Source organism: Papilio xuthus, unplaced genomic scaffold (genome assembly GCF_000836235.2).
Source record: "Papilio xuthus unplaced genomic scaffold, Pxut_1.1 DF826945.1, whole genome shotgun sequence".
In the NCBI taxonomy this organism is placed as follows: Eukaryota; Metazoa; Arthropoda; class Insecta; order Lepidoptera; family Papilionidae; genus Papilio; species Papilio xuthus.
The window spans coordinates 1,380,001-1,401,153 of record NW_013531704.1 but is presented as its reverse complement, the minus strand read 5'-3'; the positions used below and the strand labels follow the sequence as shown (position 1 = coordinate 1,401,153).

General features: G+C 31.9%; 5 protein-coding genes across 5 annotated transcripts; 3 read left to right on the top strand and 2 right to left on the bottom strand.

Moving 5' to 3' along the window:
* The first annotated feature begins 6 nt into the window (after positions 1–6).
* Tcs3 (Probable tRNA N6-adenosine threonylcarbamoyltransferase Tcs3) lies at positions 7–3,164 on the top strand. The gene is made up of 5 exons (XM_013316480.1): positions 7–163; positions 488–638; positions 947–1,053; positions 1,188–1,354; positions 1,852–3,164. The coding sequence occupies exons 1-5, from the start codon at positions 70–72 to the stop codon at positions 2,092–2,094; spliced, it is 762 nt and encodes a 253-aa protein (XP_013171934.1). The 5' UTR covers positions 7–69; the 3' UTR covers positions 2,095–3,164.
* A 2,177-nt stretch (positions 3,165–5,341) lies between these two features.
* On the bottom strand, positions 5,342–7,386 carry LOC106121088 (uncharacterized protein C20orf24 homolog). The gene is made up of 4 exons (XM_013316583.1): positions 7,180–7,386; positions 6,734–6,837; positions 6,387–6,516; positions 5,342–5,932 (listed from the first exon to the last, which is right to left on the bottom strand). The coding sequence occupies exons 1-4, from the start codon at positions 7,279–7,281 to the stop codon at positions 5,882–5,884; spliced, it is 387 nt and encodes a 128-aa protein (XP_013172037.1). The 5' UTR covers positions 7,282–7,386; the 3' UTR covers positions 5,342–5,881.
* A 353-nt stretch (positions 7,387–7,739) lies between these two features.
* LOC106121005 (mini-chromosome maintenance complex-binding protein) lies at positions 7,740–12,243 on the bottom strand. Its single transcript, XM_013316477.1, has 9 exons — positions 12,050–12,243; positions 11,783–11,965; positions 11,333–11,695; positions 10,830–11,076; positions 10,302–10,419; positions 9,477–9,656; positions 8,509–8,752; positions 8,108–8,272; positions 7,740–7,978 (listed from the first exon to the last, which is right to left on the bottom strand). The coding sequence occupies exons 1-9, from the start codon at positions 12,152–12,154 to the stop codon at positions 7,769–7,771; spliced, it is 1,815 nt and encodes a 604-aa protein (XP_013171931.1). The 5' UTR covers positions 12,155–12,243; the 3' UTR covers positions 7,740–7,768.
* A 268-nt stretch (positions 12,244–12,511) lies between these two features.
* snf (U1 small nuclear ribonucleoprotein A snf) lies at positions 12,512–13,986 on the top strand. The gene is made up of 4 exons (XM_013316562.1): positions 12,512–12,689; positions 12,957–13,195; positions 13,321–13,589; positions 13,716–13,986. The coding sequence occupies exons 1-4, from the start codon at positions 12,686–12,688 to the stop codon at positions 13,873–13,875; spliced, it is 672 nt and encodes a 223-aa protein (XP_013172016.1). The 5' UTR covers positions 12,512–12,685; the 3' UTR covers positions 13,876–13,986.
* A 524-nt stretch (positions 13,987–14,510) lies between these two features.
* Ilk (integrin linked kinase) lies at positions 14,511–19,578 on the top strand. The gene is made up of 8 exons (XM_013317142.1): positions 14,511–14,813; positions 15,840–16,005; positions 16,262–16,446; positions 16,605–16,774; positions 17,058–17,203; positions 17,585–17,818; positions 18,067–18,255; positions 18,525–19,578. Exons 1-8 carry the CDS (start codon positions 14,725–14,727, stop codon positions 18,711–18,713), a joined length of 1,368 nt encoding a protein of 455 aa, XP_013172596.1. The 5' UTR covers positions 14,511–14,724; the 3' UTR covers positions 18,714–19,578.
* The last annotated feature ends 1,575 nt before the right edge of the window (positions 19,579–21,153 follow it).

The following is a 21,153-nucleotide window of genomic DNA, read 5'->3' as shown; positions in this document are numbered from 1 at the left end:
GAGGCGTTTGCTGAATCTGGTCTTTCTCCTCGTGATATTGATGTGGTATGCTATACCAAGGGGCCAGGGATGGGTGCACCATTGTTGGTTTGTGCAATTGTAGCCCGCACTTGCTCTAAGATATGGAACAAGCCAATAATAGGAGTCAATCATTGCATTGGACGTATCCTTTTCAAAATAAACAAACTAGTCATTATACATATGAATTGGTAACCTCCGTATTTTTGAAGTTGGTTAAAAAGGATTATAAGTTTTGTACTTTACTTAGGCTTTTATCTTTTGCCTTCATAATTAATATTTGTATGTTTTTACTATAAATTACACCTATTTATTTTTTTCTGTTGTTCTTTACACTTTATTTGCAAGTTTATATTAAAAAAATACACGGTAATATTTCAAAAATTCCTGTGCATTTTTTATTACTTTAAGATATATCTAGAGTATTCCATTGTGTAGAAATATAAATTCCTTAACCAGATAAATCTAGATATTGAAATGGGCCGGCTAATAACTAAGGCTAAGAACCCAACGGTGTTGTATGTGAGTGGTGGCAATACGCAGATCATCGCCTACTCGCGTCAGCGCTACAGAATCTTTGGGGAGACAATTGATATTGCAGTTGGCAACTGCTTGGACAGGTATCAAAAATTTACTTTTACTTGTAATAATTGTCAACTCCTAAAACAAACTAAATTGAATTGTAACATTTCAACGGCAGGTCTAAAATATTCAATATTAATTCTGATTGAATTTGCCTTTTACGTTATTTATTATGGGAAAGGAAAGAGGATTTAGGAGGGTAGGAGATGGATTTTTTTTATCCCCTCTCCTGTCTATTGCAGGTAGGTTTTGCTTGCCTAAGTGAACATGTAATATTAGGTGAACCTCAATTACCACTTACTGTACTAAAAATGTTACGAAAACTTTAAATTAAGAAATATTACAGATTTGCCAGGGTGCTGAAGTTATCCAACGCACCCAGCCCCGGCTATAATATTGAGCAAGCCGCCAAAAAGGGAAAGAAATATTTGCACCTACCCTACAGTGTAAAAGGTAAAGTTAATGATTTAAATCCTAAAAAAAAATCCAACTTAATATTTTTAAATTTGACTGCGATCAAATATTTACCGTAATTAATGTAATTTTAAGGTTATAAATTTTTATTTAGTTAATTTATATTATTGTAGGTATGGATGTGAGTTTCTCCGGCATCCTGTCGTACATGGAGGACAAGATCACTGAGTTGCTGAAGGAATATACTCCTGAAGATCTGTGCTACTCGCTGCAAGAGACTGTCTTTGCCATGCTGGTTGAGATCACCGAGAGGGCTATGGCACACTGTGGCTCTGATGAGGTTAGTACAAAGTCAAAATTTTATATTGGTTCTCCATCTCGCATCTGCAGTTTCCCTGGTATTGCTGATGCCCATGGGCGACGTTGAATACCTCGGTGTTCCCGTTGCTCGTTTGCCCCCTTCTGTTATAAAAAAAAACACAACAAGTAGTTAAGATTGAATCTTATAACACCTAAGTATTCTGTGTTCAAATGTGAGTATTTTTTGTGGTTTTTATTGTAAGTAGAGTTAAATTATTTTGTCTTTTTGCCTTTGCCATTTTATAGAAATTGGTTATTGCTAAGGTTTTTCTTATTTTATCATGGATTATTTATTGGCTTCTTAGATCAAAATTCTCTCTATAAAAATATTGACATCTATTATCTATTTAAATTATATCTGACCAAATATATTTGGACTCGGAAACCAACAATAAATCATCCAGTCTTTCATAGCCTACTTCAAATCGTATGAATTCTTCAAATAATATGTGACGATTGTAAATCACATCCTTCCAGGTACTGATTGTAGGTGGGGTAGGTTGTAACCTCCGTCTGCAAGAGATGATGGGTGTGATGTGCGCTGAAAGAGGAGCTAAACTATTCGCCAGTGATGAACGCTTTTGTATTGATAACGGTGTGATGATAGCTCACGCTGGAGCACTAGCTTATCAGTCCGGAGCCAGACCTGGGTTTGATGAGTCCACTATCACACAGCGGTACCGCACTGATGATGTACTTGTCACCTGGCGTGATGACTAAGTTTGTCACAGTTAGAGCCTTTTTCCACTGAATACGACTGCCAGTGTTGAAGACAATATTGCTCGGATATGGTAGTCGAGCAAGCATTAGTGGAAAATAGGTTTTAAGTGTGGTTTGACATGTAACTTTGTTTTCTTTTACACCTGGTGTGTAGTAGGTGTGTGTGTTAGGCATTTTTTTTCAAACATTTTTGATTGCAAATAGCCTAATGAATAAAAAACAAATTATGAATATTCACCTATAAAATCTATCTATTTTTTTCTATATGCATATAGTAATTGTCAGATATCTTGACTGCTCTGAACTTCGCGCGAGTTTCTGGCGCCGAACACGATTATAGGTGTAGTGGGATGAGGACGCACGATCTTGAGCCGCCAAGACATTTGAAAAGAACTATACTAATTTACTGGTTATTTAAACGTCTTCACTGGTGTGTTATATACCTGTAGAGGTAGTTATTATCAACTTTAAACACCATCTTAATAACTTTCGCTGAGTAACTTTAGGTGAAATTGTAGGAGAAGTTTTGAAGCTGAATTTAAATTGATCTTGAAAAAAAATTGACGTCTAAAATATAGCTGTTACGATCTTATCTGCTATATGTTAATTATTTTTGTTATTTTTTATTTTTATTGTTAAGTCATACTCTAAACTTATATGAATTTTTATTGTTTTTTTATCTTTAGTAAGTAAGTGTAGCAGCAGGTCTGTATAATGGTAAGTCAACTTTTCAAGTACATTTTCAGTAGTTACAATATCCAAAGAATGTTTTTGATAGACTTGTTCTTTCTTAAAATATATAACCAATAACAACGTAACATATAATACTGAAATAGTTTATGTACTATCAAATGTATGTTATTAAAATTGTTCCTTTCATTATATGTGGCAATTAGTAATAAAAAATACACAGCAGGCCTGTGTATTAATAATTTAAGTCTGTAAACATGGCATTTAGTTCACATCATAAATAATAAGTCGATTATAAAATCGGATCACAAACTGATTAGTAATTCGACTATTTGTATGACTTGTATTCATTTATATCGATTTCCTTTTCATTGTTTTATAAAAAAAAACGAGACAATATATTTCAAAATATAAAAGTTGTACTCCTGTCGAAACTGACAGTTACATTTTACATTATGAAATTGAGTTTTATGCCCAGTTTATATTATTCCAGTCTAGCGATCAAATGTACTGTATCAGTTGGCGATTACAAGTGGAATAATGTTTTTCCATTACATGCGTGTTCCAGTATGGTTTTAAAGTTTTTCCTTAAAGCGCTGGTTTCTGACACTGTACTGGATTAATGTAAACTTGGCATTCATAAATAATGTAAACACTATGGTTTTAAAACATCTTTAATTTGTTATATTTAATCTACGGATTTAAAACTGCAGGGTTATTTTTATTATTTTATTTATTTGTTGCAGTGATTATTTTTAATATTGATGTGTAATTAAATAAATATAAATACAACTTGTTTTATTTTTTACCTTTGCTAAAATTGCTAAATATGTTTTTGTAGTCTAGCGTTTTTTTTATTTAATTAATGTTAAGATACGCAATCAGATACAGCTTACACATGAGTTTCTTAAATAAAAAAACAAAGTAATAAATCAACCATTTTAATATTTGTTCAAAATAATAATACATTACAACCAAATCCATTTGATATACACAGTTTTTTTTTTTAAATAAGAGAATGCACAGATTAGAAACTACAGATATAAGGTGACACATTGTTAGATTTTTGCTTTATTTTTCTGCAATAATCCCTTATCTGCACAAGCCCTTAAAATTATAACATAATAAATAAATTTCATTCAATACCAAAACATTTTATATTAATATGTTTTATTCTGCGCTATATAAATCTAAAACTGAAATCTAAATAAAAACGTATATGTAAATAAAAGAATATCAATTTTCCGATATTGACATAATTACACCCGGCAAGGACTTAGGGCCTAGTATGAATATTTGCGACAAACACCTTTATATCGTCATCGTCAATTATGTCGTTAGTATGAGATTTTTGGTGTACTTTAAGATTGATAAGGGCACAAGTTTGTGGATCACGATACGATGGTCATTTGTCACAAATATTAATGCTAGACCCACTTATTATTTATTGCATTGTGAATACTATTATTATAAATTAGCATCGGAGTAAACTTAACAATAATATTAAATTTATTTCTTTATTATCTATGAAAAAAAGCTTTATTCAGTACCTTGAATTTCAACTGCGGGGAAACATAGTGATGTCTCTATTTTTTCAATTAGAATGAGAGGGATGACCAGTGTTAATTTTCACTGCAGTCCAAACCAATAGTAAATTGCGCTTTTAAAAATTCACGAAGTAACACTAAACACTAATATTCACTTACAAAATATTGGACCAATTAATAGTGAATATTTGGTCAAATAAGTATATTTTTTTAGGAAGCTAATTATTATTACTAGGGAGGAGTGGCGGCGCCTGGTAAAGCGGGTCACTGATACGTGATGACCACGACCAGTCTGACAAGACTGTAACGACGAAGAAGAAGTATTATTATTACAGTGTAATCACTATAACTCGATAAACAAATGTCAATCCTCTGTAAACCCTCAAATACTTGGTATCTTGAATAATTTACACTTTGTAACTTGAACAAAATTTTATTTACCTTTGTAGGTATTTTAGTATATTAGTTTTCAGATATCTTTTCAGCTCTTAAGTTGCGCAAGTCACTCAGCAGAACATTTTAGGTGTAGCGGGCAAGGGAACAGTGCAACGCGCACATGATTTTGGGCCAAAAAGATAGTTGAAAAGTACTATACATATTTTTAGAGAACTTAGTAAAAACAGTTACATTTTCCTTGCTTTCTTTTGAAAGAATTAATTCTTATTTGAACATTTTGTTATGTCAGACTCAAAAAGTTATAATTTTTTGTATTTCTTTTGACCTTCGAGATATTGAGACTCTACTGTATTTTGTACGTACGAATGTCTTTTATTCAATTTTACAATTGACTGTTGGCAGCATAAGGCAAAATAAATAATAAAAGGTAAATATATACCTTTAAGTAAATTTATATTATTATCTGAATTTAATTTTTGTACAGCTACCAACTGTATAAAATAAATAAAATAATTATATAATTCTAGAAACACACTGTTTTTTTCATAATCACACATTCACAATTTTACACAAATATACTAGTTTATCAATTAACATATATATATGTAGGTATATCTTCCAAATTTTATATTAATTTATAAAATTGTTTATTTATGAATATTATTGCTTGAATTATTTAGCCCAATCACTTACATCTTAAAACATGCATCAGTTGTATTGAAAATATATTAAAGTTCAGATTTATATTTAAAAATTCACGACTACATTATATACTTCTAATATAACATAACTGTATTGTACACAACACAGATATATTTTAATCTGGCAACATCCATTGCAATACAGAGTATTTATTTGCAGAAATATACTTATCAAAATTTTCTTTAAGAACCAAGAACAAATTAAGGCTAAGTTCCTTCAATCCTTTTTATATCATATTAATAAAAAAAATATTGCTTGCATGAATAAATATGAGTCACATCATAGATTATATGATTGCAAAATTATCGATTGATTTAAAAGAAATCTAAGCCTACCTTCAACATCCGAGACAACACACAAAAATCAATAAACCATCACACCACATCACTATTCTTGTTCTCAACACTTGGCAGAATTCTTGGCTTATGTCCTCAGTTCATTAAAATATGTTTTCATAAACTCTCACTTCCATGTAAACCTGTGTATATAATTATCCAAGTCACCTGAAATAAAGAAGTATGTTACCATCTGATATATCCTGAAATACATTTTCTTGGTGAAAGTATATAATATATAGCTATCGCCCGCGACTCTGTTCATGTGATATTTAAATTAAAAAACCTTAATTAGTGCCTATGTGGTCTTCTAAATTATGTTTTACATCTATGCCAAATTTCAGCAATCCATGTTGCCATTCTCTAGATACTTTCAAACAAACATCCATCCATCCAAATATTCACAATTGTAACATTAGAAAGATATTACTAATACCATAGAGAGAAAAAAATTGCTTGCTTATTTGCATCAAATAGAATTAACAACCAAATTTAAACCAAAAACAGTTAACAACTACAGGTTCTTTAGACTTTTAAATGCACTACAGCAATAAAGATCCTTTATTTTGAAGCTTCTGAGGCATCTTAAGACAGCTAGTCACAGAAATAAATAAAGTTTTACCAAAAATCCTGCAAAAGCAGTCATGAATCCTTCTTTAGTGATCTCCCACATACCACCATATTCTTCTTCATCAACATTTTGGTAATTGCTAACATATAAATATATCACACCTGCATTCACAGCCACAAATCTGAAAATAATTAAATATTAAAAATAACAAGGAATTTCTGTCTTTCATTTAACATATTTGTCTTACACCATAAGATGCAAACAAGTATATAAATTATATTTTACCTATGTGATGTTGTAAAACACAACTATTATTTACTAAATTAAATTATACACAATATTATATATATTAGATTTACATATATTTATCTTGAAAAAAAAAGTTTAAGCATACTTACAACAGGATTCCAATAAAACCTTTCAAAGGTATAAGGCCCCAACAGAGACCTAGTACTATACCAATGGCTTGTCTCATCCAGTATATCACATCTAAAAACTCTTCCTGCAATGGACAAAACACTTTTTAGTTATAACTTAAGGGTTATTAGAATTTAAATGTGTGGAATTTAAAAACAAAATTAGTTGAAAGATTTTTATTTACTGACATAACGAAATCTTAGCTTTATATTTAATGATAAATAATTTGTTACAAATGTACTAATTTTTAAATGAGAAGGGCATATTTAATTAATAGGACGAGGACAAATTAAAATAACTTTTACAAACAGTTATATTAAAGTATTAAGAAAAACTAACTTTTACTAATCACCAGCAATAGACTTTAATAGATGTACCTTGATAATATTTAAAGTTATCAAGAGTCCCGTGATTAATAAAAACTAACCTTGTCGGACCATTCTGTGTTGGAGGTAAATGCTTTTGTCCAAAGAGACTCTGTAACTTTTCCCTTACTAGCAACATCTGTTGTTTTATTCTTAGTCGACATATTTATAATATTAACTTCTTTCAGTTTATTTATTAAAATTCAATCGATATATAATAATCGACTATCATACGTAAAGTCAACATAAAATGTTACACTTCACTGTCAAATTTGACAACAATGTGTAACGTTTCACAATTAAACAAGGCAGAGACCCCCTTCAAGTAAAGCCAGGCAAAGAAATTTTTTAAGTATAGTTTAATTTATTATGTGAAACATTAATTTAAAAAAATCCATTCCTTATTAAATATTTATCTTAAATTTACACTACTTGAAAAAGGTTCAGCAAAGTCCTGATAGGAATGAAAAGAAATCGTTGAAAAATGTCTAATTTCTTTTTGTATAACTGCTCGAATTTCAAAAACTTTGATCACCTCCTTCTTAGAAAAAAACATTTAAACAAAATCTGTTTGTACTTTAATAACATTTACGTACAAAATTAATTTAAATAAAAAAAACCGTTAATAAAAAGCAACATTTATTCTTAAAACTACAATGTGGGGGCGACTCTATTCTTCAAGCGTTCTAGTCTTTCTCTTTCCATCTTCCGGGTCATATCCCAGCAATCTTTATTCAATGTGTCGTAGCCTCGGGAGAGACTGACCAGTCTGGCCAAAACAAGATGTCGGTGCAAGTCGTCCGCACTGAATGGATTCTCTGAGTCCGTTTTACGCATTTCTATAAAATCGTCTTCCACAAACTGAAAATAATTAAATTTCAATTATTAATTTTATAACATGTTGCCCATATAAATTGCCATATCTAGAACAATAATGACTTGTCATGGACCAATTGTCTGTTTATAATTTTACAAAGTCCCTTTACTTACCTTTAAGTCTTCACTGACAGTATATTTGACAAGTTTTAAGTTGGTCAAATATTTTCTGATTGTATTCATAATTTCTTCCTTCAAATAATACGTAGCAGCTTCCACTATCGCATCAAATATCTCCAAAGATGACTCTTCCGGTCTCAAGGGAATATGATAATCACTCTGAAAAATAATTGTAATTATTTCATGTTTCATTATTATTTCCAACAATGGTCAAATTCACCTGAAGTTTTTCATTGCTAACGTGTACATAATAAAAATTAACACAAAGATAAAAAAATAATATTTCTCTCTATGTCAGAAAACAGGAAAAAAGTTTCAATAGGCTGTACATTTTTTAAGTTTTGTGCCAAACGCGTTTCATAGGAAGAAAGGATAAATTACACAAAATAACTTACCGGCAACAGCGACTTTCCTTCAGACAACAATAAAACTTTAATATCCGAATCAAATTCCATCTTATAATATTTAAAGTCATATTCAACTTTCTGTGTTATGATCATATTTCCCAGTGCGGTAATATTCCCTACTCCTGTTGAGTCCAGACGTCCTTGTTCCATTTTAGTCTCGTCCAGTACTAAATGTGTGTGCTTAGTTAATTGTAGAATGCCACTAGTTAATCTATTACAATCATAGTCCTTTCTGAAATCATTGAGTATTATTTAATTTAATTTTTAAGTATTTGAAATAAACTTTCACATTATGCCAGTAAATACATACATAGAGGCCATTTTTTTTTGTTATTATGAGTAAATTGTAAGATACAGTGGATTCTAACAGTGGTAGAGCCTGCTTTAACATCTTCGCACGAATCGGCCCGGCTCGCCCGGTGAAATACCACCACCACACAGACGACAGGCGTCAAGTGGAAGCAGTTCCGCGTTTCGTCTGATGAGTGTGCGTCCCGGAGGCCTAATTTAGTCCTCTTTCCCTTCCCATCCTTTTCTTTATAAGGAAAGGATGGGAAGTGGAAGTGGACTTTACGGATGAGAGGATGCATGGAAAGGGAAGATATTTTCTTTCTGTGCATCCTCTCCTCCGTCGATTAAAGGTAGGCAGCGCATATGCAATTGCGTATGCCTATGGGCAGCAGTCACTTCGCTATTTCAGCGATTACAGGTGGCTGCTCGCTCGTTTGCCACCTTTTGATATAAAAAAAATAGTTTATTGGCATTGCATAATAAGGTGGCTATTACAATATAGTTATGTGAGATAAAGTATTTAATTAAAAATATTTTTTGTTTACAGGTTTTAGCTATAAAGATAGTTTTCATATGGTGAATTTTGGCTTTGCACAAGAAAGAAATACTGTCGATTTAGATTACTTTTTAAATTTTACTTCATTTATGTTTAAAATATTACTTACTTTGGTAATAGAGCCATGGTATTTAGATTGTCAATTGTAAGAGGCAGATAGTAACTTTTTGTGACAAATTGTTTTATAATATCATACAATTGTTTGGCATAGTTTGGATATTTATTTGTTGGTAAATTTGACAGATTCAAACAAAACTGTCCAAGTGCAAGAGTATCTTGTCGTAGATATCTGTAAAAAAAACTGATTTTAAGCCATTTAAAAATCTAATCATCAATCATTTACAAGTCATTGTGCCTTTTATCTCAAAAGTTGCAAAAAACTAAAACATATTTTACAAATATTAGCCGATTTTTGTAAATTTTCTATTATTTTTTGTACCATTCCAATTCCATCCCATTCATGCTCTATGCTTGTGCTAGGACATGGTTTACGACAATAGTCGAATGGCGGTATTCGAACCTCCGAAATTCGTACCCTTAACCATTAAGCTATTGGCGCTTTCTTCTTAAAAAGATTTTTTCATTTATTTTTGTTAGGATTTCAAAACTATACTCTACATTCTGAACAGTTGACAGTTGAGAGTTATAATATGCCTAGTCAAAAAGCAAACTGACAAAGTTAACAATTGATAGGTAACAATAAATTTGTTACTTCACAATGTTTATTATAAAATGCAAAATATTCCAATTTTCCGGATGAGAGGATGCATGGAAAGGGTATTCCCTTGCTGTGCATCCTCTCCTCCGTCGATTAAAGGTAGGCAACGCATATGCAATTGCGTATGTCTATGGGCAACGGTCACTTCACTATATCAGCGATTTCAGGTGGTCGCTCGCTCGTTTGCCACCTTATGGTATAAAAAAAAAAACTTACACAGATGCAATAAGATGGCATATCAAATATTCAGCTGCCAATTTATCTCCAAGCAGCAGCTCTGTTAGAGCTTTTAAAAGATGCTCTCGAGCAGAACTTGCTTCTTGTAATATTTTTGCTGCAAAATAAAATTGTACAGTAAATTTATTTTATTTTTTTTCCTCAACTATTTTTAGTGCATTATTGTGACAGCCAGTAGCCTAAATGACTGATCTAATTTTAACAAGTAAGGTGTTTACTTGTATTCTTCATATTCTTGAGTGTTTTGGCTTTTTTTTTTTAATTTAACATATTTTTTGAATAGCTTTAACTTATCTTTCTAATTCTTACTAATATTATAAATGCAAATATTTAGATGGATGGATGTTTGTTTGATGGTATTCTAGAATGGATCTCAATGAAATTTTGCATACATATAGAACATAGTCTGAAAGAACATATAGGCTACAATTTTTTTTGTTTTTATCTCTACACAGTCAGAGTCGCTGGCGACACCTAGTTTGCTATAAGATAGTGTTTCCAACTAACCTTGATCAAAAGTTTCTGTTAATAATGGATTACAGTGGTCAAGTTTCTTCACAACAACAGCATGTAGTCGTGGAACTAAACTTGGCGGAGGGTTATGTGTGATTGTCTCCGCATCTGTTTCGCTCTCTGGCTCCAAGAATGAGTTATTTTCTGATTTGAACTCACCAGACAGTGATGGATCAACAGATAAAAATCCTATCACTTCTATCATATCATTTAATTTGAGATTTTCTGATTCATCATATATCTAAAATGAAAATATACTTGAACCTGGATATGCGAGAAATCTCTATAAGCAAGTCATTGTCTAGTCCAATTGGACAGAGTTAGATGGAACAAGGAGGAAACTGATGAATAGATGAAAAGTATAAAAATGTACTGTTTATCTTGCTCTGAATTGGAAGTTTTTTAGAGCAAGTTCCCAAGGAAGTTAAATCTGTTTGTTGCTTCACATAGTAAACTTTTGAATTAGATAACAGGCAACACAAAATATAAGGTCTTACCTTAACAATGCATGATTTACTTGGAACATCAGGTAATGGAAAGTTTAATAAATGCTCTCTAGATACCACTTTATTCCCATCATCAACTTTTTCTGATGTCTTAGGTTCCTTATTCCCACTAACATTATCTGCAACTTCCATAGCCTCAGGATCTTCTTCAGTCTCATCATAGCTTCGTTTGAATTTTATATTTGTCAAGACCAGTCTCTTTGTGGTATTTGGTTGATCATTTAAATGCTTCAAATGGTTTCGACTATCCTCTATTTCTTGTGCCCAGTCACTCAGACCAGGTAGAGAAACAACCACCATAGCTTGTCTTTGTGCACTTTTTAAGTTTTCTGTATAATTAATCTTTTCATTTTCCTGCAATTTCAATATGTTAAATATTAGACTAGTAGTATTTAAAAAATTTACATTAAAGATGAACAGTATAATTAATGTTCAACATACCAGTATGTGAGCTGTATCACAATATTTTCCAGATTTTACTTTAACTTCATTAGTAACTGTATTGTAAACTTCAAATTTCTCAAAGTAAAACTCAGGGTTATGCATATCCTGGACCATACCTCGAAATCGAACTAATCTACCGTCAGACAAATTGTGTGAAGCATTTGAATTCAATAGAGGTATCTGGAAGGTTATATGGAGGTCAAACAAAGAAAACAATATTTTATTTAGAGAATTAAAGAAAAAATTATAAGATTAAGTCAATACCTGATACCAATTAGCAAGTTTTGATAATTTCTTTTTCCAATTTTCTTCATTAGCCATCCACAAATCAGGCGTAACAGAGTCAAAGTCATGGGAAAAATCGTGCATTTTGCTTTCAATATATATGAATGTTAATATTTAATAAAAACATACACAAAAACTCTTACAATTTAAAATAATATAAAACTTTTTTTCATTGATTAAAAAAAACATAAAATATTTATTAAGCAGTAATAAATAACATTCACAATTTGACAGCCCGCGTAAAATATGACAGACGTAAAGATAGAGCAAATCAATAACAGTGAGCAATCAGAATCACAACTGCTTCCTCGATTGTTTATAAAGTAAACTACTTATAATTTAATAAGCTGAAAAACATCCCACTAGAAAAAAGTGCTTTTAAATCTACAAGTTTTTTGTTGCAGATTTTTGCATTCGACATTTTTCTGTCTATAATAATTTTATAATCTATAATTGTGTCCGACGCCGACCCGACGCCATTGAGTTAGTTTTAAAATCAATTAAATTTGTAGGTTAAAAAGTAAAACTGGTAAAGATTCTTATTTTACCGAAGTGTGTTATCATTTTAAACCGTTCATTACTAATTGTTCTATCCTACAACTAACCAGTTTTAAAATGAGTAAGTGTATTATTAATTGTTATTCTAACAACTCAAATTATCCATCCAAGTTAATTTTAATTTATTTTACGGTTTTGGTCATAATAACATTATATTTCTAATAGGTAAACAATGCAACGAAAAGCATAAACATAAATCATATCCTCCAAAAAAATTATAATTTCATACTACCGTAAAAAAAATATCGATCCTTTTTCAGTACATAATTTACTAATGTTTTTGGTGTATCTGAAGACAATTATTCAATATTATATTTTGCTCTTTCAGCTATGGATATCCGACCGAATCACACTATTTACATAAACAACCTAAATGAAAAAATAAAAAAGGACGAACTTAAAAAATCACTATATGCAATATTCTCACAGTTCGGGCAAATATTGGATATAGTTGCAATGAAAACACTGAAAATGAGAGGTCAAGCGTTTGTTATATTTAAAGAAATATCCAGCGCCACTGTTGCGTTGAGAAGCATGCAAGGATTCCCATTTTATGACAAACCAATGGTATATATATACAATTCTTTTTAAACAGATTACATTAAACTTATATCAAGATTATTTTCATTATTTTAAAAGAATGATATGTTTAAGCCTCTATATGTTTCATGTTTTTATTTATTTGATTTCAGAGAATTCAGTATTCAAAAACAGATAGTGATGTCATTGCAAAGGTTAAAGGCACATTCCAAGATAGACCAAAGCGTCCCAAATTACCTAGAAGTACAGAAGATGGTAAAAAGAAGAAAAACAAAGATGCAAGTCGTGGGGTCATACCTGGCTTTGGTCAGCCCAATATGCTTAGCAATGTTAATGCGGAACAACCTCCTAATCAAATTCTCTTCCTTACAAACTTACCTGATGAAACATCTGAAATGATGTTGTCTATGCTTTTCAACCAGTAAGTATTTTTAAAAACAAAACTTTTGTAGAATTTTTTAATTATACATAAAATAATTAAATTCAAGTTAATAGTAATCATAGTAAGGTTTTGTGATTACAATTAATTATGTCTATTTTTTAACAGGTTTCCTGGTTTTAAAGAAGTCCGTCTTGTGCCAAACAGGCATGATATTGCCTTTGTAGAGTTCTCAAATGAAATGCAATCTGCAGCTGCCAAAGAAGCTTTACAAGGATTCAAAATAACACCAACACATGCAATGAAGATAACATTTGCAAAGAAATAGTGTTTACTTTATAGTTTAAATAAAAACTTTAAAATATAAAATTTGAGAACTGTTTTGAGCATTGCACTACGCCTAAACAGCTCTTCTGCTGTGATATTATTTCTAAGGATGTAATTTGTTTTTCTTTAGCTTTCACCCATATAAGGAAAAACCTACAACTACTTCTGCTTAACAGGAGTATAAAGTGCCAATAGAAAAGCGTCGAGCAAAACTAAATGCCAACTATAAAAAAAAATTGAGAAAAACATTGACGAATTACAAGAAAAGTCTGATTAGGATTTGATTATTGCAATTGATTTAAAACTATTCAAGAAATAAAAAGTTGGACATGGCAATATTATTTAACTTTAAAGTGTACATAACCATTTTTAAGTATTAGATTGACGCCTTTCTCCAAATTTAAATATAAAGCAAAATGTGTCAAATAAACTAAAAGGTCTATCACATCAGGCTAGGCTATAAAATCTTCAAAAACACAAATATTAAACTTGGATACCATAAACCAATTTTTTAGGGTTGCTGTTATTTCATACTAGCAACACTCTTGAATATAACCCGTTCAATTTAAAAAGTATATTTGCCTAAATGAATTCTTCAAATTCCTTCACGATTGAGAACGAAGGTGGATGCTTATAAAATTAACACAGTTATACTTTATTTTCGGTGATTGCGAAACTGTCAAAGTAGAGCCTTTAATGAATGACTCCTGTTGTGACTTTATTTCGTTTTTCTTATTTGATAACAGAAATCAATATAAGTTATTTATTTAGATACCCTTATCAAACGTGATAAATATTGACACGGGGCAATCTTAGGTATTTCTTTCAGTGTAATCGGTGAATTGTAAAAATGGAAGACATATTTCAGTGGTGTAGAGAAGGAAATGCTTTGCAGGTGCGAGTTTGGCTAGATGATACTGAACATGACATGAACCAAGGGTAAGTTTAGTAAGTTTTTGATACCTTAAATAAGTTAAAACACATCTTGAAGGCCTACATGTACCTTATAAGGTAAAAGGAATTTGCGTTTCGCCCACAGATGTTTGTAAAATCTGTTGGGCTATAGTTTATTTTTATTGTAAGATCATATCTATGTGTCATAGGTCATCTTAGTATGCAGCTTGTGACTTCATCGGTTACTTGTAAAATATCTTTACACCTATTGACAATTGCGATATTTACAAAATCTAGTAAGATTTGTTAAAAATACGTACTTAGTAAAACAAGTAAGTTTGATCAATCAGTTTCAATTTGAAACAACGGACGAATTCCTAAAAACTTAATCGAAGTATCATGAACTTAAAATCTGTACCAATTATTTATGAAGTTGTATGACTCATGTTTATTTCGAAATCTCAGTAACTGAGGAAAGGTTGTTGTTTTTTTTACACACAGCTGTAGAGAAGTGATTTGGGTGTGGCAAGGTTAGGTCAAATAAATTATATACATTTAAGGTAGTGACTATTCAAAAGTACTACAGTTTAGAAAAATAGTCTGAATCATTATGCATGTGTGATAACAATAAAAATCATATTTTTCCTCATTAATAACAGGAAAAAATATATTCCAAGCAACTGTTCCCATTTAAGCATATTTTATAAAATATATCATTTTAAATTACCTTGTGTGGTGAACCTTCTTTAAACTGTTTGTATTAAATATTTTCTGCAAGTCTTCTAAGTAAATTCCTATATTACTGAAGTATGCCAAAGCAGGGAAACATTAATTTTAAATATTCAATCAAGTTGTATTAGGAGTAAGTATCCAAGTGCTGGCGTGCATTTCCGGCAAATGTTGAGCCTGGCCATCCAACGGGGAAATGCCGCCAGCCTCTTGGGAACCCTACCGTGCGACCGCAGCAATTTGGGGTCAATTTTTAATATTATGTAGTTTGGTTTAGTTTTAGTATATAGTTTATAGTGTTATTTTAGTTGTATTTAAAATCAATGTAATATTTGTTGTCAGAGATGATCATGGCTTCAGTCCACTGCACTGGGCCTGCAAGGAAGGTCACATCAAAATTGTGGAGATGCTCATTCGCCGTGGGGCTCGGATTAATGTCACTAATATGGGAGATGATACACCACTGCATTTAGCTGCTGCACATGGACATCGCCCTATTGTACAACTGGTAAATATAACTCTTTTCAAATATCTTAGTGACCCAAGGTTATCGGCGTGCAGTGCTATGCCCTCCCTCCACATTCATTACACAATCTTGGCTACTTCTAAAATTGTGACCAGCAAAACAACTTGCATGAAGTTAAGTGTTAAGGGTCAAAGTTGAGTCAAAACCATTCAGAGTAAATGCTCTGTCAAAGCAAGCTCTAACCCTTTATTCCTGCAATATTTATGGCTGCTCAATATCTGATTTTCATTATTAACAGTTGCTACAAAACCGAGTGGATGTTAACTTTACAAATGAGCATGGAAACTCTCCATTACACTATGCGTGTTTCTGGGGCTACAGTGCGATTGCTGAGGATCTAGTACTTGCTGGAGCGCTTGTGTCTCTCGCAAATAAAGATGGGGATACACCCCTGGATAAGACTAGAGGACAACTGGTACAAAGGTAATTATACATTTTAATTATTTTGAAGGTAAATAGTACTTAATTAAGTGTAACCTAAGGATTGAAATACCTAGTAGTTACCCATGGTATTTGGTGGCATTGAAGAGACAAGATAGTTCTAGCTATCTCTTTGTAAAAACAAGAAATTATTTTTACAGATTGCATGAACTCGCGGTTCAACATGGACAGGATCTAAAGAAGATTCAGTTCAAAGATCAGTCATGGCTTGGCTTGAAGACAAGAAGTCGTGACGCGACTCTCTCACGTCATAAAGGCATCAATATCAATGAGTTGGCGCTGCACACGAGAATTGCTGTTACTCCATCAGGTAAGTTAACTTTATTTGTAAGTAAATAATATACAGTTGTAGCTGTATTAGCAAGAAGCCTCTAAGCCAGAGTTATTGTCCAGTCCCAAATCCCACATGAAAGTGTACTTCATCAGAGTAAATTTTTAATTATCCTTTTCTTACTTGTCTGCAAGTTTTACAATTGTGCAGTATTAGAGCAGTAAAGATAATTGGCTAACATCACTGGTACATATATATGGCACCATATGTTCTAGTTTTCACATAGAGATATATGAAAAAAGTTTTGTGTGACTGTGTGAAGGTGAGACATGGCGCGGCCGGTGGCAGAAGAACGACATCGTGGCTAAGATAATAGCAGTGCGTGAGTGCACGCCGCGAGTGCAGCGAGACTTCAACGAGGAGTTTCCCAAGCTGCGCATCTTCTCGCATCCCAACATACTGCCTGTTGTATGTTATATATTTATTTTATTATTAAATACATAGCACCATTAAAAACATGTTTACTATAAACGTGAAATTGTCATTCGGAACATGTTCACTTGACTCAAAGGACTCAATTTCTTTTGTGCCGTCATTGTATATATCTTACTTCTTACTAATGTTATAAATGCAAAAGTTTTAATGTAACAATAGATGGATGATTGTTTGTTACAATGTATCTCCAAATGACGCAATGGATCTCGATGAAATTTGACACAAATGTATAATATAGTCTGGAAAAACCCATAGACTACCTTTTAAGTTTTTTTTTTTTATATCATACGGACGAAAGCTATTCAAATATATATATGGCTAATTATTAAAAAAATGTTAAAATGCTGTTTCCAGGTGGGTTGTTGCGTGTCTCCGCCATCTCTGGTGGTGATATCTCAGCACATGTCGTGGGGCTCGCTGTACAGCCTGCTGCACGGTGGTGGGGGCGGGGGCCGGGGCGGGGTGGTGGTGGACGCGGGGGCGGCGCTGCGCCTGGCGCGGGACGCTGCAGCAGGCATGGCGTATCTGCACTCGCTGCAGAGAGACCGCGCTCTGCCCACATATCATCTCAACAGTCGACATATTATGGTAAGTTATAGTAGTCTTTGCGGTGACATTTAAATCTTCCTTCTCGCTGTGAATGTGTGCATGTATGGATGGATAGATGTTTGTTTGAAAGTATCTCCATAGATGGCTTGGATCTCGATGAAATTTGGCATAGATGTAGAACATAGTCTGACACATAGACTACTTTTTTTTATTTTACGTGGACGGAGTGGCGGGCGTCAGCTAGAATGTCGTAATCTCTCTGTATAATCTATTTTCTTTTTTTCCAGATCGATGAGGACCTGACGGCGCGCATCAACATGGCGGACTCGAAGTTCTCGTTCCAGGAGCGCGGTCGTGTGTACGCGCCGGCGTGGATGTCTCCCGAAGCGCTGCTGAAGCCCGCAGCGAAGCGCAACTGGGAGGCTGCAGACATGTGGAGCTTCGCTGTGCTGCTCTGGGAGCTCGCCACTAGAGAGGTCAGCGGACTGTTGAGAAATAATTAATTGTTATCAGCATAAGACAAAACTCGTCTGCCATTAAATACAATTTTTACGAACCAATGATTAGTGAATTGATACTTTAACAAGATAAATTATAAGGTCTGACTACTTTAACCAATAAAGAACTACAACAAGAAGTATTTAGAAGTATTTGGCAGATATTGGTCTTTAGTAATCCACCAAAATTAAAATTACCTTAATTTATTGATCTTTGATAACGAAAGTACTTTGTTTGTTTTTTTTAGGTACCATTTGCGGACTTATCGCCGATGGAATGCGGTATGAAGATAGCTCTGGAAGGGCTCCGGGTGACCATCCCGCCCGGCGTGTCTCCGCACATCGCTAAACTGATCAAAATCTGCATGAACGAGGACCCCGGCAAACGACCTTCCTTCGAAATGGTACTGCCAATATTGGAGAAGATGAAACGCTGATTCAAACGAAAAAAAAAATCTATGGTAATTTGAGTATCCCAACACCACAACCATAGGGTGGCAAGTAACAAAAATAATCAATTTATATTAAGAACATCATTTAACATCAGTATGATTGTTTGATAAAATAAAAAATATATAGTTACTTGGATTTATATCAAAATACAGTTCTAATAATTTCGTAATCACTAAAGTAAAATCTACTCTGTCGTAAAAATAACAGATTAAAAAAGTAAACACAAATGTTATTAACTAAAGCACAATATAATTAATGTTAAATGTATGAAGTTTTATATTTTTTTAAAGTAAATATTTTGAATTTGCAGGAAAGTGCCATATGAGTTATACACATCCAATATTTTTTTATAAACTTAGTGGACATGAAAATTATACCACCTATTTCGTATTCTATTTATTTTAGCAATTCTATAAAATATTCTTAACAATTTGTTAAGTCCCAAAAAATAATTACAATATTTATGTATTTAATCGATTTTTTTTAAACTTAATAGTTATGCCTTATACAATGTTTTGGATTTAATACAATGCTAAAATTAATAGGATTATTTCTTTTTATTTCGAAACTGCCAGTATTTAATTGTTGTTTAGTACTAAGGTTGTGTTTCTAATTTTTGTCTTGTGAAAATCTTAACATTAGCAGTAAAAATAGGTGCTAAACTGCCTACATGAAATGTTGCCATGTAGCAAACACGGAGCAATGCATGAAAAATGTATTTAACATAGATGTGTAAAATATTTACCAAATTAGGTTAAGAAATATTTAAAAATACTAATTTTAAATGTTATAACTTTTATGTGAAGAATCTCCAAGCCAATCAGATTATTTTATGATTTTTTATACTTATTGTATCAAAAATATTGTGTTCTTTTATCAGCTTTTGCGGTGTATTATCTGAAATTTATTTCTTCTTATTTTGAACCTAAAATACTTATTTAAGAAATAAAGTGCCTTATGCTTAAATGTAATAAATATGCCTTATAATAAATGACAAATATGATATATTATTTTTGATGTGAAATGTTAAATATACTAACGATTTATGAACTTCGTTTTTTTATTTTTATATTAAGGAATAAACTTTCACACACAATCAATAAGCAATCAAATATTAAAAACAGGGATCACCTCCAAATTGTAGTGCCTAAGATTGTATCATATGTACGTTGTACAATACTTGTAGTCTTCTGAATTTACATCATTATAGCGCGACAGTAGAGACACCATTGTGATCTTAAAATGACGTTTTATAAGTTGAAAAATAAATAAATTGTCTATGCTTAAGATTGACATTTGAACTCGCCGCCTCGCCTCGCCTTAGAATAAGATGTCAATGTCACTACTTTGACAATTTAAAAAGTGAACGTGAACCAGATTAAAATGTTTTTAAGTTAATTTATAATTGAATATTTATAAAACTTGTTTGGAAATTGAAGATAAAGCATCTAGCATGTTTATTGTAGGCAGCAGTGACATATAAATTTCATTTGAGGCTCTAATTGCCAAGAATAAATAATGTCAACTCCCCAATCAGATGAAAACGCCTTACCAAGAATAACAGATGTGGAATGGAAATTGGAAGCTCTAACAAATACGCCCGGAGTTGGTTCAGACAAGTTGCTGTACAGTGTTATCTTGAAGACAGATAAAGACGATGTTACGTTTACCTGTGATACACAACAATTGCAAGATTTAGTGTACAAATTGAAAGATTTGGTGAGACATTGTGAGAATGTTAAAAGTGAATTAACTTGACTTGTGTTCATCATGAACTGCTTCAACTAAACATGTAGTAATCTTATTTTGATAATGAATATATTAATATTATGTTGTGAATATGATTGTTTTGTAATCATTAGTAGTACAAAGAATCTTTTATGCAATACTGAGAATTTATTGTCTTCGTTAAAGAAATAATATTCATATAATATGATAGTATTTTGTGTACATATTGAAACATTTAAATTTTAATGTTCAATTATGCTTTGGCTATATATACAACTCACAGAACTTATTAACATCATGGGAAATGTCCAAGCTTCTTTATCGATTTTACAGTGAAGATTTTGTCTCTCTGTTCTAATTACACAGCATTACTGTTTATTTATAAGGGAAATAAAATATTAAATAATGTATTTAAAATAACTTTATTCAAAATACATCCATAAAGACTGAACACACAAACATATGTTCAAAAACAATTCCATTGCACGAAACAAAAAAAAATCATCACAGAAAAATAAAAATGAACTACTTGTGAGAAAGCTGCATTCAAATATACCTTATAATAATGTTAGCTTCTTGAGACTCAAACACTTAAAAGGTAAAGTTATATTTATCTTAAAATATCACAATATATAAACAACTTTAACTACTCTACAATATGGAGAACAGTTTTACATCTAATTCAGACTTAATAAG

Bases quoted from the DNA above. Each gene is read 5' to 3' on its own strand.
- Tcs3 (XM_013316480.1), top strand. From the start codon at position 70: ATGGGTGCACCATTGTTGGTTTGTGCAATTGTAGCCCGCACTTGCTCT. The intron at 164-487 runs GTATCCTTTTCA...AGATAAATCTAG, and splicing joins AGTCAATCATTGCATTGGAC to ATATTGAAATGGGCCGGCTA. The intron at 1,054-1,187 runs GTAAAGTTAATG...ATATTATTGTAG, and splicing joins CCTACCCTACAGTGTAAAAG to GTATGGATGTGAGTTTCTCC.
- LOC106121088 (XM_013316583.1), bottom strand. From the start codon at position 7,281: ATGTCGACTAAGAATAAAACAACAGATGTTGCTAGTAAGGGAAAAGTT. The intron at 6,517-6,733 runs GTAAGTATGCTT...AATTATTTTCAG, and splicing joins GGTTTTATTGGAATCCTGTT to ATTTGTGGCTGTGAATGCAG. The intron at 5,933-6,386 runs GTAAAACTTTAT...TCTTTATTTCAG, and splicing joins CTGCTTTTGCAGGATTTTTG to GTGACTTGGATAATTATATA.
- LOC106121005 (XM_013316477.1), bottom strand. From the start codon at position 12,154: ATGCACGATTTTTCCCATGACTTTGACTCTGTTACGCCTGATTTGTGG. The intron at 11,696-11,782 runs GTATGTTGAACA...TTGAAATTGCAG, and splicing joins GTGATACAGCTCACATACTG to GAAAATGAAAAGATTAATTA. The intron at 10,420-10,829 runs GTTAGTTGGAAA...TTTATTTTGCAG, and splicing joins AACAGAAACTTTTGATCAAG to CAAAAATATTACAAGAAGCA.
- snf (XM_013316562.1), top strand. The intron at 13,196-13,320 runs GTATATATATAC...ATTTGATTTCAG, and splicing joins CATTTTATGACAAACCAATG to AGAATTCAGTATTCAAAAAC. The intron at 13,590-13,715 runs GTAAGTATTTTT...ATTTTTTAACAG, and splicing joins TTGTCTATGCTTTTCAACCA to GTTTCCTGGTTTTAAAGAAG.
- Ilk (XM_013317142.1), top strand. From the start codon at position 14,725: ATGGAAGACATATTTCAGTGGTGTAGAGAAGGAAATGCTTTGCAGGTG. The intron at 16,775-17,057 runs GTAAGTTAACTT...GACTGTGTGAAG, and splicing joins AATTGCTGTTACTCCATCAG to GTGAGACATGGCGCGGCCGG. The intron at 17,819-18,066 runs GTAAGTTATAGT...CTTTTTTTCCAG, and splicing joins TCAACAGTCGACATATTATG to ATCGATGAGGACCTGACGGC.